General features: G+C 33.9%; 1 protein-coding gene across 1 annotated transcript in view; it reads right to left on the reverse strand.

Moving 5' to 3' along the window:
* Window positions 1-18,328, reverse strand: part of pnt (ETS transcription factor pointed) — a 667,160-nt gene that overhangs the window by 526,914 nt on the left and 121,918 nt on the right. Inside the window, exon 3 of the mRNA XM_072531991.1 lies at window positions 14,693-14,840. Coding sequence (XP_072388092.1) covers window positions 14,693-14,840 — 148 coding nt within the window. The remainder of the gene's footprint in view (window positions 1-14,692; window positions 14,841-18,328) is intronic.

Below are 18,328 nucleotides of genomic sequence, written 5' to 3' on the forward strand. Positions count from 1 at the left end.
AGCCACAATTAAGGGTTAAAGCAACTTTATTGACGTTTCAATTTCCACTTCGGAAATCGTTCTCAAAATACAAACATTAGTAAATTAAACAAATTTTGTTTTTTTGTTACTTGGTAAAAACTTTATTGCCAATATTGTTGAGTTGCGTTCCTGGGACGAGTTTACTAGTAAAGTTCATTCGATTACATGAAATCAACTTTAACTTGAGAATATCCATCAGAAAAAAATCATAGCATGTAATTCGTCTTTAAAAAGACAACCACATGCCATGATAACAGTAAAATTCTCGTGTTAGTGATTCCACCAAAAAATTGTTTCCCTGGTTGGGTGTTGTTAAACCATCATTCAGGCTACTTTGTGACTGGCTGTTTACTTGTAATGTGTTTACACAGAAAACATGGAAGTACTTATTATCCAAGGGAAGGTAGACAACCGAAGATCACGAGGAAGATCCTCAACAAGATGGATCGACCAAATTACCGGAATATGCAAAAGACCTATGCATGAGTTAAAAGAAATGACAAGAGACAGAGATCTCTGAAGATCACCACTACACTCACTCTACGGGGTCAGAACTGTCGGGAGAGTTTACTTATACATACATCTATATACAAGTAATATTCGTTAAAAATTGCTGTATTGAGTACCATTTTTTACTTATTTCCCAAAAATGCTTATTCAAAATAAAAACCTAACCAAACTTTACATTGTCATAACACTCATAACCCAAAAATGTCACGTCATTCTGCATGGTGACTATGGTACTATCGAAACGTAGAAATAAGCTATTCATAGCCTCCTTAAATTACATTTTTTTAAATGCTCTGTATAAAGCTGATCAAACCAAGTGGTAAGTACTTAATTAGAAATTATTATAAATACGCATTAAATAAACGAAATCATTTGTTGGAAAACCTGATAACGAAAAAGGATAACGTAAATTAAAAATTATCGTAACTTTTTTATACACTATGTTACTTATATCTGAAAGATAACAATTAACAATTGATCGAACAGACGAACAGATAACGATTCTGTGCATATTCCAAATCGATGTATATATTTTGTGACAAAAAATAAAAGATGTGTAAATTCTTTAGCTTGGGCTACAATGAAGTTTTCATGTTTACACACTAGGCGGTCCGATAAGAACTTAGCTTACAAAAGGAAAACAAAAATTTTGGAAAAGTGGCCATTTATTTTTCAACATAGTTCCAGCATACACTTTAACTTCTTTAACCCGTCTGAAAAATTTCGTCCTTTTCTCGAGGTTTGCAGAATAGGCGTCCGTGGCGGCTATGAACTCATTCGACTCAAGTTTATGCCGGACGACTTTTTCAAGTTTGGAAATAAGAACATGTCGCACGGGGCCAAATCTGGAAAATACGGAAGATGGGGCAGCAGTTAGTAGCCCAAATCGACCAATGTTTCCATGGCGACGGCGAAGGTGTGAGCCCGTGCGTTGTTGCGGTGGAAGGGCACTTTTTCTTAGCAGGGCCTTTTTTCTGCAATTCGGCATCGAATCAGCTCAATAATTCGGCATAGTATAGTTTCCGCCCTTCTCTAGACAATTGATGGGAGATGTGTTTTGACTATTCCTTGGGGTCTTGTGTGTACCAGGGTATCCATGTTTCGTCGACGGTCAGTCAGTTGCGCAAAGTGCGTCAAACATTGCTCCGAACTGGTCTCACGATTGCGTTTGTCGTCCGGAGTCAACAAACGCGGCACCCATCGCGCCAACAGCTTTCTTATGCCCAAAATTTCATACAGAATATTACCCTCATAGTCTTTTGAGATGCCTACTGTCTCAGCTATCTCGCGAACCTTCAATTACCAGTATGAAATTACAAGATCGTGGATTTTTGTCACGTTATCCTCACGTTAAAATCCGACGTAGGTTGAAACTCGTTTAATCAATTTTTGACGATCGGCATCGAATGAGAAGAGTCACCGTACACAGTATTCAGGAGCTATTTGATTTCGCTGAAAATTTTCCTTCCAATAACAAGAATCTAATCACCCACCGATATTGCTCTTTTTCCATTTTTGCAAAATCCGCGGATATGCCCCATACGGTCAAAACAAAACTACGAAACAATCACTTGCGATAGTGGCGTCATCGAGCAGTGAGGCTAAGTACTTATCGGATCGTCCTCTTATATCAAGCAGCTAGCACATTGCATAAATTAGTTGTTATTTCATCGCTGAAAACGTAGGGGAAAAGTTTTTTATAATAAAAAAAAATTACTGGTTTATTCGAACTTGCAGTTATTTTTTTGCAAACTACGCTACAAATAACAAATATCGAGATGGCCATCGTAAATAAATGCATGTAGTATAGAAAATATAAAAGGTTGTTTTAATGAGAGACTACCATTGTGCTACCTGCTGTAGCGTGAGTTATATTAAACAGAGAGAAGGGAGAAACACGTTTGTAAATTGAAAAAGCTAATGAGGATGTCACAGTTTAGACTATTTACATGTGATTATAATAACAGAGCAACAACTGCTGGTGACGCTGTTTTTTGGGCTTTTATAAGGCATACATTAAAATATAGGGAAGAAAAAAAACGATGAGCAAAAAGCCTTACGATGCAACATAACTAATAATGGTAAATAAAAATCGAAAAACGGCATAATATTTCAAATAATTTTTTTGTCAGAAGTTATTTGTTTTTATAATCGGTTATACTTCAGCCAATTATTGTACATCTTATTGCTTATTGTACATCTTTCACTCGTGTCACCCTCTGGCTAAGGTTTTAGAGCTAAGTATTCACGTAGCCGGGAAAGACGGCTTTACGTGTTCTCCGAAGCACGGTGGCGGCTCAGTTAACTTAAATATATAATTTCTAGTGACTGGACCGAACCCCGACCGTCCAGTTTGGTAAGCCACTACCTAGCCACTGAGTTATGACCGCTGTATCAAATTACGAAAACACGGAAAAAGTACACAGCGCATAAAGAGTTGTTACGCAGTGTGCGCATGTGTGAGTGTGTGGTGTGTGTTATTCCTTTAGTTTAATTACAATATGACTATTAGTTTCGAGTACTAAAAATTTAAACTTTTTCAGAGACTATCTCACTAGACTATTTTTAACTGATAAAACGTCATAGCAACGCCCCGTTTCCTACTGACAAAACTCCTTCCTGTCCGTGATTTCTCAGCGACAAAATTATGACATATCCGTCACGAAGGTGTCTGGTAATTCTATTGTTGTCAGTTTGACAAACGCCATTGAGGCGTAATCAATTTTGGACAGATATAATGAATCCAGACGAAAAATCAAGATTTCGATGCCAGTCACTTGAAGAAATCAAAAAGTTGGTTTCGGAAAATGTCCTATTGAACTCGCAGAGGTCCAGAAGCTCTATTTGGACTCAATTTTCGAAGTTCCTACGGATGATAAATTTTACGCTTGAAAGATGTACTACCTTAACGGAACTAGCAAAAACTCTTAAGGATTATGCCTTTAACATGAAAAAAGGCAATGGCGAATACTATAAAGAGTTGTCTGTTAAAGTCAATGTGGAATACTACAGCAAAAATGGTACAAGAAACATATTTTATGAAATATGGCATAAAAATCGACCCTTTCACAGATATATCTTTCAAATGTGCAAGATTGGCCAGATATACCAAGCGGAGGCAGCTTCAAAGTGTTCAAGAAAAAGAAAACTCAGTTCAAAAGCATTATCCAGCGAAGAACTAATAAAAATCATCCAAAGCTACGACGAGGAAACCCCCGATAGAGCACAAAAAAAGTTTTTCACCTTTGCTCATTTGAACTTGCTTGGAGAGGCAATGAGGCCGTAAACTGTAAGATTCACTTTTTCCAGAATCAATTTGATGTTATGGGAGAATTTACGGGTCGAATTGAATACAACAGCATTTTTTCCAAAACAAATTAAGGCGGTTCGAAAAGTTTGGAAAGCAGCAAATGGCTTGTAAGAAAGTCATCAAACGAAAATTTATGCCCAGTTAGATTATTTTTGAAATTAATGGAAAAAAGGGGGCCAAAGATTATATCAGACAGACTCTTTCTTACCGTTCACCCCAACTGGAAGGATGGATCTTGGTTTAAAAACTGTCCACTTATAATCAACACCGTATCTAAGTGGACAAAAATGTCAGCTGAAAAAATTGGAATAGACACCAAAAAAACAAAATATCAAATTATTCTCATCGAGAAGTTGATCGAAAATCTCAATACAACAAATGAAGCTGGACCTTCGAGTTCTCAAATGCTACAGGTCAATAATACACAAATCATGCTTTGGTAGAAAAGAATGGGCAAACTACTATAGCTTATAATAATAATTGTACATTTAATATTGTTAACAAATAAAGATTGTTTCGTTGATATGGTGCATTTATTGTCTCCTGAAATAGTCTTGTCGAATATCATTCGAGAGAAAATTATTTACCTGCAAAATTTTCTTCTGGTTTTATTCAAGTTTCTTGCCTGTTTGCAATTTTCACTTATTAAATTTGGACAAAATCACTCGACTAACGTCTCGTGATTAACTGTCAAAATTTAATTCGCGAAAATTGCCAGGCAACAAACTTTCATTCTTCTTCTTTTTCTTTTGGCATCATAACCCTGGATGGGTCTTTGCCTGTCTGGCTATGTCTTTCCATTCAGATCTCTCTTGTGCCCTTCTTCTCCATTGTCTTATGTTCATTGTTTTCAGGTCGTCTTCCACGTCATCCAACCATCTCGTTCTGGGCCTTCCTTTTTTTCGCCTTCCTATGGGCTTCCATTGTAACATTTTCTTTGTTGTTTTTGCATCGTTTTGTCTCTGCACATGTCCCAGCCATGACAGTCTTTGACTTTTCACAAATCTTACAATATCATAATCTTCATTTAACTCATTAACCTCGTCGTTTCTCCTGATTCTCCATGTGCCATCTTCCTCTTGTACCGGGCCATATACTTTCCTCAGTATTTTTCTCTCGAATGTCCTGAGTTGGGCTTCATCTTTTTCGTCATTACCCAAGTTTCACATCCATAGGTTACTACGGGTCTAATCAGTGTTCTGTAGATAGTCATTTTGGTTCTTTTGTCTAATAATTTCGATGTCATCAATCTTTTATTAGCATAGTATGTACGATTACCGCTGGAAATACGTGCATTAATTTCGCTACTTACGGAGTTCTTCTGATTGATTTCTGTGCCGAGATATGTAAAGGTATCCACTCGTTCGATAGTATAGTTGTCTATTGTGATATTATTTTCATTGTCAGTTATTCTTTTGACTGTCATATACTTCGTTTTTGCTTCGTTTATTTTGAGACCTCTTTTTCTTGCTTCCATTTGCAATTTGCAATTTGTTTGAACACTTCCATTAGTCGTGGCTTATTCCTACTAATGATGGCTACATCGTCTGCATATGCAGTAATTTGTACTGATTTTCGACTGGTATGAAACAAACTTTCATACCAGTCGAAAATATTGCCGGCAAAATTTTCTCTCTCATGTATCGTGTATCGTGCTGTACTCCGTCGAATGCTTTCTCGAAGTCGATGAAACAAACATAAACGTTGTTTCGCTGTATAGGTATTCCTTCGTTGTAAATTTTGTTAAAGAATATAGTTAAGTAGGTAATGTTTTCCTCGTCCAAAAATTTAAGTAGCTCAGCAGGAATCTGATCTGCTCCAGGTGCTTTATTATTTTTGGCTTCATTCTCAAAAATTAATTAAATTTATAAATTAGTGCAAAAAAATTGCTTTTTTGCAAATATCTCCGTAAATTATTTATCAATTTTAATTGAAAAAACGGGAAAACAGAGATATTCTTGATATAAAAAAAATGGTATAAATATTGTTTATTTAAATTATAAGGGAAAAAACTTATAGATTAAAAACCAAATTCTGACCATAAATTATTGTTTAAAAAAAACGCAAGGTAAAACTAGGAGTATCTTTTTATCTATTCGTCATCTAGTAACCCCCACCTATGTCTTAAAAGCTTCAGATATCTGCGAAACATTTTGCCGTGAAATCGATGATTTTTGTATAACCAGACTGGGCTAATTAGTTACTTTATATTTCCTGTTTTGTTTTTGTTTTGATTTAATTTTTGAGAAATAGATGTTCTTTTTAGTTTGTACACCACTTTTAGGTTTATGATTGGTAAAGCAAGTTTTAGTAAATATGATTTACAAAACGCAAGGATTATGTATCTTTTGATATAATAATGTACTGTTAATTTTTAAACATTTGAAATTATAACACTGGACAAAATTAAGTAAAGCGTATACCTTACAGAAGTGCTAATAAGATGTGGGCTGAAAGATACACCCTCCCCACTTCCGGCGTTCTTCCTTTGTTTCGACGTTGTTAAGGATTTTATTTCATTAAAGCATCATTAAAAAAGCTGACATTTAATACGCTACTTGAAAAACCGGATATTAAAAATTATGTCCTTAACTTTTATAAAGTTATTTACATTCACGGCTTTAATTGTATTAATCAGGACAGAACTTCCAAATATGTTGGTGCGTTGATACTTGTTTATTTATTACGTTAATCACAACTTGTACGATTATAAGAAATATTTAAATTATATAGTATATCATAAAACTTAAACAGGACAAGACATATCATTATAAGATAGATTAACACCAACTTTTAAAATAAAATTTATTGAAGTAAACCAAGACTAAAATTTTTAATTGTTGCTTCGTACCTTCAGGTCTTACTGATGTAAAAATAATGGTCTAGCGGACTAGCAAAGTAAACTTTTTGATTTCTACCACTATATCTTAAAGCAATAACTTAAAAACTCCCAAGTTTTGATAATTTCCCACATAAATAATTTAAAGTATATTTGTTTGCAACTGGCAGCTCATTACAAATGCAAACCTTCAAATAGAGGTTAAGGGTTACCGTCAATACCATAAACAATTGGCGTGTGGATATAGTTGAAACCAATGAGGTTTTTTTTAATACTACGGAGGTAGTTTAAACCCATAAGGTTTTTTTTTAAATCCATAATCTATTCATTTGTATATATATATATATATATATATATATATATATATATATATATATAAATATATATATATATATATATATATATATATATATATATATATATATATATATATATATATATATATATATATATATATATATATATATATATATATATACCTTCCAACATTTTGGATCAATATGAAACTTCGCTTCTCAAAAAATATATGTTCTTTCTAAACAATTCTTTATCTCACCTCCAAACAAAATTAAATAATCTAGGGTCCACTCCTTTCAGTCGTCTACCATTTCACGATAAATGGATTAAAAATCTCACAAACATCCAAATCTCTAGAAATATCTTAAAACTTCTATCTCTCGGACCTAAGTTCGGATTACAACCCTCGCTTAACGATTATTCCGTATGTAATTTCGTAGCTGACATAGAAAACATACTTTCACATTCAGAAGCCAATGAACTCGAATTAAGATCATCTGCTAATAATATTCTCACCAACTTTTCACATAAACCTCCCTATGCCAGCTCGGATATAGATGATGTCTATAGACAAACGTCCACATTCCTTAAAGAACACCCTGACCTGATGGTATTAACCAGTGAAAAAGGCAATGCAACAGTACTAATGATGAGAGAGCAGTACTTAAACCTGAGCCAACAACTTCTAGATGATAATAAATATTATCAGCCACTTCTCCGCAATCCCACCTCAACTTACACAAATAAAATAAATAAATTCATCACTGAACTAAAAAATAAAAAAATCATCGATGATAAACTAGCCAAATCCCTCCATAACTATAATGGCAACGCCCCCAGGTTCTATTGTCTTCCTAAAATCCATAAGCCCCAACTGAGTATGCGTCCTATACTATCGTCAATAAACGCTCCTAACATTAATGTAGCCCAATTCCTAACGGACATTCTTTCACAAGCATACAACTATAAGAACGATTTTAACATAGTAGACTCTTTCCAGTTCAGTGAATTCATCAATAATTATCAGTTACCAAGAGAATATGTCTTAGTAAGCTTCGACGTAGTATCACTGTTTTCTAACCTCCCACTCTCCAGCGTCGTCACGTCACTCCGGAACCATTGGAATGAAATCCAACCACACAGTCCAGTATCATGGGAAATATTCTCGGAATTATTAAAACTGACGTTTGACACCAATTATCTAATATTTAATGACAAATATTATCGCCAAATCTTTGGAACTCCCATGGGATCGTCCATTTCCCCCATTCTAGTTAATTTCGTACTCGATGACCTTATCAATGAGAGTATCAGTAAGTTAGATTTCCAGGTTCCCTTTGTAAAGCGTTATGTCGACGACTTGATCCTAGCAACACCACCTGATAAGATCTTAAGCACCTTATCAGTCTTCAATAGCGTTGATCCTCACCTGCAATTTACTTGTGAATTGGAGGTTGATAACAGCATACCGTTTTTGGATATGCGAATCATACGCACACATAGTAACACATTGGGCACTACGTGGTACAGGAAAGACATGGCGAGCAACCGGTTCTTAAATTACCACTCTACACACCCAATAAGATACAAACATAACCTTGTACAAGCTCTTAGCTTTAGAGTACATACGTTGACCCATACACGGTACAAGAGGGAATCCTTGGATTTACTCAAATCCATTCTCATTGATAACTCTTACCCCATATCCATCATCAACAGATATCTTTTCTCTAAAAGCTATGGTCATTCTATTTCGGAAGCACCCAACGGTGCAATACTAGCCTCCATATCCAATAGCATACAGACAAACATTTCCCCGTTAACCCCAAAACCAGCCACAAAATATGCTTCTCTTCCCTATTTCCCACAAATTACGAACAAGCTTACTAAACTATTCAAAAACTTACCCGTCAAAATATCCCTAAAAAATACTAAAACCATTGGAAAGTTATTCTCCAAGTCTAAAACTCCACTAAGCTCGTTAGAGCACACTAATGTTGTCTATCAGATACCTTGTTCAGAATGCAACTCCTGCTACATTGGCCAGACTGGTCGATCTCTTCTAGGGCGTATAACTTCACACAAAAGCGACATCAGACTTTCCAAACCCTCTTGTGCCCTTGCACAACACGCCATTTCCACTAAACATCACATTGATTTCACAAATACCAAAATACTGGCGAAACAAAACAACCATCAGAAACGCTCCTTTATTGAAATGTGTGAGATCCTCAAGAACTCATCGGCAATAAACAAAAGAACCGACATCGACAATTTGAGCCAGGTTTACCACTCTCTCATCTTACGAAATAAATGATACCAATTATTCTTCAGTTAAAAGTTGGCGTATTTTTTGTTCAAAATAATAACAAAATTATCCCCTATTTCCAAGTTTCATTAAAACATAAATTAAAAATAACATATCAAATATTTCCGCCATATAAATTCCACCTGTCCAACTAATTATGCAATGTCCCCTGTAGAAGTTCATAATTGTCTCAAACCTTGGAATTTGGTGACACATGGCCCTTAAAAAATTTTCGGTATCGCGTCAAGTTGTTTGCTTAGATTGCAATAAATCAGAACTTTGTTGGTCTTCAGTGGAGAACCATCTAAATGAAGCCAAATGTTCGTTTAAAATTTTTTAAATATTCATATCTACGAATATGAACATTATTTTCTGCAAAGTTTGTGTGTTTTTTGTTTTTTGTTTTTTCTTTTTTGGTTAAGTTAGTTTTAAATAAGGAGTAAAGTGTACAGTAGATATGATAACATCGATAACATACTACATATTCAGTTGTAAGTTATGAACTATATCTGTATTTCTTATAAACTCAATGTCATTTGTTATATTTTAGAGAACTGATGAAGCTTTAGAAATATAAAGCGAAACGTCTTCAATAAACTTATGAAGTAGTTGACTTCTTTTTTTATTTGCCAACCTGAATGACCGATTAAACCTCTGAATTCACTAGTTGAATACTTTAGAAATATATATATATATATATATATATATATATATATATATATATATATATATATATATATATATATATATATATATATATATATATATATATATATATATATAACAAGCGAGTCTTCTACAGCTGGAGCCGCTTCTCGCATCCTAATTTCCAGCGTTTTCTGTCGAACCAATCTTCAGTTGTTAAATCTTTGGCGGTCATTGCATCGTCGACATCGTCTCTCCAGGATCGTCTTGGTCTACCTCGTTTTCTTCTAGTTGGCGGAGTCCATTCTTCTATTTTTTTTTGGCCATCTATTTTCAGGCATTCTCTGAAGGTGTCCATTATGTCTAGATCGATTTCCATTTCTCTCCAAATATCTTCGTTTCTCACCCTATCAAGTCTAGTGAGCTGGCAACATTGTCTCCAGTAGTTCATTTCCATGGCCTTAATTTTTGATTTGTTTCTTTGGTTTATTTCCCAGAGTTCGACGCCGTACAGCCCAATACTTTCTATTATTGTTTTATAGATTCTTCTTTTATTTTCTTTTGTTATTTTTTTATTCCATAATAGTCCGTGTAGCTGTCTGCTGGCTGATCTTGCTTGGCCAATCCTGGAGTGTATTTCTTCGCTACTTCCTGCTTTTGATGTTATTTGGACTCCCAAGTATTTGAAATTGTCTGTTGGTTTTATAGTTCCCATTTCAATTTGTAGGCTTTCTGGTTTTTCTCCTACAACTAAGTACTCAGTTTTTTGTATATTAATTGTGAGGCCCCATTTGGTATACTCATCTTCCAGTTTTCTAAGCATGTAGCCTACATCACTCTCGTCTTCAGCTAGAATGGCTTGGTCGTCAGCGAAGTGTATCGTGTACAATCTATCATCTCCGATTGGGATGCCCATATTGCAGCACTTTCTTCTCCACACTGAAAGTGCCTCATTTAGATATATTTTGAAGAGTGTATGTGCTATGCAGCAGCCTTGCTTTAGGCCCTTACTAATAGGAATTTCTCTAGTTAATCTATTTCCAGTTTTAATGTTTGCCGTCATATTTTTGTAAAGTTGTTCTCATTTGTTTAGTTATATATACTTTTAAAAAACCTCATGAAATTAAAAACTCTTAACACTAATAATAATAACAAAATAGAAAAACCGAATTTTCTACAAAATTGTATCTTAGGCAGGTAATTACCTGTATTTTCTTTCCTCTATTTAATTTGTTCACGAAGCAACTTCTCTCTTTGAATAGTAGTACTATGTTTGGATTTATAAGGCATATCTACACTACTACATTCATAGAATACTTTGTCTCATTAGGGGATAATCCTTTATTAATGAATGACGAATTTGACAAATCATCATCAATTTGACACCATCACCATCCGTGTTATCAGCTAGCAGTTCAGTCCATGCGTTAAAGTGGCATCATCGTTTCGATTTGTTGCTGCTAAACTTGAAAACGACACGTATTCTCTAAGAGCAAAACCTATTGTGTTAAATGTTCGTGACTCTTCTGTTAGTTAACAACTATTATTAACGGTTAATAGCTAAGCCAAAAAGACATGTAGGAAAACAACCAATGGAAATTGATGAATTTCGTAGAAACATCCTTCGGAGAAAAGTTCATTCGTTCTATTTAATAAGGAAATTCCTACATTGGATACAAAATTAAAGGCAATAGGTACGATATTTTTCCTCACTTTGGCCAAGATAAGTTATGGAAATTACTTTAAAAAATCGGTTTTTGCTATAACAATCAAAGAAAAACCTATATTGAACGATACAGAAGAGATTGTTTATTGGCGAAGGCAATATTTGAGAACTATAAAAAGATTTAGATTAGAAGGAAGAAGCATTTTCTATTTAGATGAAACCTGGCTAAAACAAAATCATACCGCTTCAAAAGTATGGGTAGATAAAAATATTATAAGTTCTCGATAATCCTTTCTAGAAAGATATTCTACTGGTTTAAATGCTCCTACATAAGGGTCGAAGATTAATAAGCACGCACATTGGTGGCGAACATGGTTTTGTGGAGAATAGTTTATTTGAGTTCGTTTCAAAATGAAGAAATGAAGTCCGATGATTTTAAGGATCACTTTTCTCAGGTATTGAATTTTCTACAAAATAATGCTTTTGTTGTCTTCGATAACGCCAGCTATCACTCAAAATTAGTGAAAATGTTACCGACGGTCTCATAGAAAAAAGTAAATATATAACTCACTGAGTCCAATCTTTATTTATACGTCCATGGAGTCCAACGAATTATTACGAATTGCAAGGCAACATAAATCGTACTATACAAAATATGTCATTGACGAAATGTCAAAAACCAAAGGAATAACGGTATTACGTTGGCCAGTTTATCATTAGCAACTAAATCCAATAGAGTTAATATGAGCTCAAGTAAAAAGTGAAGGGGATAAACAAAATACAACTTTTATTAAATTTCATAAAAAACGAACGAAAGATAACTGAACCAATGTCGTAAACCATGTAAAAAAAGAGGAAGAAAGATTGTGTACTGCTGATAATAACATTGAAGAACTTTATCAATATATAATCATTCCAATCGGGCTAGATGACGAATCTGACACAGAAGAAGAGAAAGAGATGGAAATCCATAATTTATAAGTAAATCAGTAAGTTTTTAATTTATGCACATTGCTTAAATGTTAGATACCAGTATGAGGCATCCGCTTTAACATTAATTTTATTTAACATATAAATCTGTCCCTTTTTGATTCTCCAACGCTGACTGAAGAAAGTTGACCTGATCTTCGAAGTTGCAGACCAATATTTGCAGTTTTCTTGCGATTATTGGATATCACTACATATGTAGGTACATGCTTCACCAGTTTTACAATATGTAATTCGAAACTTTCAAAAAAATCTTATTTTGAGCACATTATCAAAACAATTAGTAGGAGCAAAGCATGGAAATCCAGAAAATAACAAAGTAGAAGATGACAGCTAGGAGCCGCTACAGATATATATATATATATATATATATATATATATATATATATATATATATATATATATATATATATATATATATATATTATATATATATCTTCTTCTTCTTCAAGTGCCATCTCCGCGGCGGAGGTCGGCAATCATCATAGCTATTCGGACTTTTGGACATATATATATATATATATATATATATATATATATATATATATATATATATATATATGCGAAAAGTGTGTAACTTATGTCCTCGCACGATATCTAAACTATATGTGTATCTTAAGTGCACGAAATCAATTTGCATCAATGTATGTAACTTTGAAATTTTCTAATTATCAATACCAAAATGATTTTACGATCTAAATTTTATGTACTGGAGGTTTTTATGTTATCTCTTGATGAACTTCATGAGGTTTGACAGTTTGTTAGTTTGGTTCTTGTTCCCTCCCTTATGACGTAATTAGACAATGTCTTTGTGTATTAAATAAAGCCTCCCCAGCTGAGGGATAATATTTAAATTTTTATTAACGAATATGAAACCGACTGCACTATAATAAACTAATTAAAACAATGATATCCCGTAAAGATACCCACGATAGAGTTGAATACCTTTTAGGCGACAACGCCTTGCTAACGGTCTTCAATTTTGGCTCTACAAGAATCTTTAAAGGCCCGGAATCTTTCTTAGAGATGGAATTCAAAAGTGACTGAAAAAAGTCAATATCAAATGGAAATTTCTACGGTGAAAACCCATATGAAGAAAGTGATAAATTGATTGACAAGAGGTTTTTGTCTAGTCTAATGGATCTTAGTGAGATGATAGAGAACGGTCACAGAGATATAACCTTTACAGTGTAGGTAGATGAATGAACAACGGTGCAAGAAATGCGAAATGAAAGAAGAAATTACCGTATACGTCCCTTACGAATGTCAAATTTTTAGTGAAATGAGACAGTTATACAACAGCAAAACAATTTATTGAGCTAGGAGAAATCCTCAAAATCTCGATCAGAAAGTTGTTGGCTATTTGGTATACAGATATTGCAATCTCCAGGACCAGGTGGTATCTCGTCTGAAGTCAGAACAAAATGATGAAGAAAAAGAAAATGAAGGAGAAGAGAAAGAGTAAGAAGAAGAAGAGGATCTAACCTTTGAGAACTTTATTGAAAAGATATTTCTCCTGCTGGAGAGGACAGTTATATTGTGAATGTACCTAAATGTACGTTTTTCAAGTCGATTGTTGATTGAAATTGGTTGGTCCAACGCCGGAAGACGAATAATTGGTATTTCTAACTCCAAATTTCATATATTAGTATAATTATTTACTGTATTAATGACAATAAACCACAAATTTAATTAAAACTAAGTTATATTTGACGTTTCTTGTCAAAATTTGTATTCCACCTCGAAAATCAAAATTTGTATTTGGACAACAATTTCCGAGGTGCAAATCGGAACGTAGTTTAAATTAAAATTGTGGTTAATTCAATTATATATAGTAGATAACATCGACCTGCCACAAGAAATACGTACAGAACCATTTTAGTATAGTTATTATTAGGTTGATTGATCATAAACATTTTTGGTAGAACAAACTTATGGTTAAGAACTTAAAAATTCGACGTATTCATAAGGCCAAAAATTAACAAAAAACAACAGAATGTGCAATCGTAACAGTGACTTCAAAATAATTTGACTAATTAGAACGTTTAAGAATAGTGTACGTATTTGAATATCTTTCTATATCTACTGCGCCCATATAATAAAACTCACCCAAAGATGCTTCCGGATCAGATAAATCGCTGATCGATGGTACTTTCTGAATAGAACCCATAGCCCTGGGAGCCTGATCCTCATCGCTTTCATCGAATATTTCTTGTTTCATTACAGAAAAGGGAGTCAAATATTCAGGATCGTCATTCTGAAAAATAAAAGATACTTATTTTAATTTAACAATTAACGAATTTTAGACAGATGCTTACAAACTAACACGCTATGACTAAACTTTTTAAATTAAGTAACAAAAATAAAACAAATTTATCAAAAAATCGTTACGAATTTTTTGTAAGGTATCTTGTATGGGATCTTAGTTAAGCCAGCATAAAATGTTAAAAGCATGACAGCGTGCCGAATAGACCATCACTACACTAACTTAATCGAATATATCTACCAAAATGGCACAGCTAGCGTATGGCTATCTGAAAAAGAAACAAGTATATTCCGTATACAGCGAGGAGTACGGTAAGGGGACACCGTCTCTCCAAAACTATTCACGACGATTTTAGAACATACTTGTAAGAAGACAGATCTGAACGAGTATAGTATCAACATAAATGGAGGGTCATTTAAGATTCGTAGATGATATCGTCCTTATAGACGATCGTATGGATGATTCAATAATAATATTGGAAGAATTATACCACGCTTTTCCGGTTTTCATATTTTTTAAAGCGTATTTTATTTCTGATGTTAAGATGGACAAGTGGTTATTTTCGATGTTTGTTTGTCTATCAATATTTATTGTTCTATCGTCTGAGAATAGGTTTTGTATGTATGTTCGCCATTCAACGCTTATTTCTTCTATTGTGGTCAGGACTCCATCCATGCTTGTTATTGTGCCACACTGCCTAGCGTTTCTGATCCCACACATTTCTTTAATTTTCTTATGGAGAAGTCTATCATCATGTTTATTCTGTAGGTCTTCTATCTCTACGCAAGTTTCTACAAGCTACTGTGCTTTTGCTTCCACTATCTTTTTTCTTATTAGTCTTTGTATTTCTTTATATTTATTCCAGTCTTTGTTCTTGTGTTGTCGTCTCACATTCATCATTTCTAATATTTCATTAGTTATCCATGGTTTCTTGCCTCTTTGATTCGTGTATTTAAGGTGGTCTTCAGCTTTTAGAAATACAGTCTTAAGTTCTTTCCATATTTGGTTTAAGTCGTCGGATTCTTCTGGTACATCATTTTCGTTTTGTCTGTTTTTAAGTTCTCGACATTCGTGGTTAAGTTATTGTGATATCTTCTGTCTCGTTTCTATATCCTTGAGTAAGCTCATGTCTGATTTCTGTTCTTTCTTCTTTCTTTTTATGCTTTTCAACGTGTTTTTGAATTTAGCGACGAGCAAGGTGTGGTCGGAAGGGACATCTGCACCGGGGTAAGTTTTTGCGCTTTGTATGCTATTTCGGTATCTCTGGTTGATCATGATATAATCTATTTGATTTCTGACGCAATTTAATCAGTTTCCTGTACTTAATTATGGAGCGGTAACATTAACACTCTAAAAATAGTAATGAATAAGATTCGCGTGACTCAGAGGGCTATGGAGCGTCAGATGTTGGGTGTTCCTCTGAGACACCGAATCCCAAATGAAGATATACATCGTAGAACAAAAACACCAGACGCTATCGAAAAAATCGCGTCGCTAAAATGGAATTGGGCAGGACACGTCGCCAGATTATTAGGCAACTAATGAACAAGACGTATTGCCGAGTGGAGACCAATACAACGAACTATGGAGCGGAGGACGCCAACCAAGCAAATGGACTGACGACCTGAAGCGTGTTAGCAATAACAAGATGCAAGCCGCACAAGACAGAGACAGATGGAAAGAGCTGAGGGAGACCTATGACCAGCAGTGGATGCGTACAGGTTGATGATGATATATTTACATGGCATGACAGGTTTCACAACTCTGTGGCTACTCCCGATATATTAAAATATAATTACGGTGTAAGGAAACCACAGTGTGAGGAAACGTGTCATGTGCAAGTAAATAAAGTAGAAATTTTGTAAACATTCGAATTTATTTATGTTTTATAATACTGGATATCTATAAAGTAAAGGTCTTTTGTTTTTATGTGCGTTTTGTACAACGAGAGCATAGCAAGAGTGGACATCACCACAAATAAATATTAAAACAGGAGTGAAATAAGGCTCTGTGTTGTCACCAAAACTGTGTATAATATCCATAGACTGGATACCGAAATATAGAGAAGACAGCTCTACAGCCAAATATATTCGACAAGCTAGAGGATTTAGAATTTGCTGATGATATATTTTATGTTTTATCACCTCAAATAGGCAAAATACTCAAAAATTCTATGTTTAACGATTAGGCAAAAACAACCGAACTAAAAATATACCTACTCCAATTTTCACAAAAAACACAAATAAAATGTACTTTATATTTAGATGAAAATAAAATAGAAATATACGAATTTTCTTAAACCGAGAAGCTAAGTATAAAGAAAAGATAATCCTTGCGTAAAATTCTTTTACCTCACTGCGGAAGGCCCGGTCCTAGAGTAACATTGACAAAACAACAAAAGCGCGTCTCAAACCAACGTGAAATTAATTTGACGAAAATATTGAAATACCTCAGGTTCTCAAGTTACGATCCTTTATAAACAAATTTTTACGTTGTCAATGAACAATATATGGTTAAATCGAAATAGATGAGTAACTATGAAGAATAACTGAAAAAGAAAATATAAATAGAACTTTCAATTACGAAACGTAAATGAAACATTACTAACATCAACTATTGACAGGTTTTTTAATACATTTCTGAAAAAAATTTCTTATGTCCTGTTTGTCACTGAATATTTACATTTTTTATTACGTTATAACGTTTTTGACGTTTCGATTTCTAATCCGCAAATAGCTTTCAAAAAATCTGAAATACAAATTGTGAGAAAATTGATTTTAACCAATAAACGTTATTTTTAAATGGTGGTGCAAAAATTTGACAGTTAGACTTACGTGATTGGTATTGAATTCTGATGTTTCTGTACTTATTGTTGTGGCATATCATGTTATATTAGTGTTAATATTTTCTTATTAGTAAGTTTTTCTTTCAGTATTGGTCACAAAATCTTGCTGCATTCTATTCATCAGTTAGCTACATAATTTGTTTCGTTAAGTAAGATGAAGGCGGCGTCTTTGATTTTCCTCTTTTTACTATCCGTTTCTTTATATGGTCCAGTTGTGACTAGTTCACAAATCTACAAAAGCACCCAACCAAATCCTTGGAAAACCTCATCCAAGTTTAATGACTATTTGACAGACTTCCAAAGAAAAACTTTAAGATACTATTATAGCAGAACAACACAATTATTGGCCCACAATACTAAAACCTTTAATAACCAATAACATTTTATTATTTTTAGACATAACTGGCTTAACTATAAATGTGTGCATCCAGACAAAATTTTAGAAATAAAAAACAGGCTAGAGAAACTGGATGTATCAGATATTGAGCTATGAACAATATGTACTGACGATGCCTATTAGCAGTTAAACGATGGGAAACAAATATTGTATACAAACACGACCAAAAACCCAAAATATGGTGGAGATATGTAGATGATGCATTCTCCATCAGAAGTACGGTATCCGTACTGTAAA

The sequence above is a fragment of the Diabrotica undecimpunctata genome, chromosome 5, assembly GCF_040954645.1.
Source record: "Diabrotica undecimpunctata isolate CICGRU chromosome 5, icDiaUnde3, whole genome shotgun sequence".
NCBI classification, from domain to species: Eukaryota; Metazoa; Arthropoda; class Insecta; order Coleoptera; family Chrysomelidae; genus Diabrotica; species Diabrotica undecimpunctata.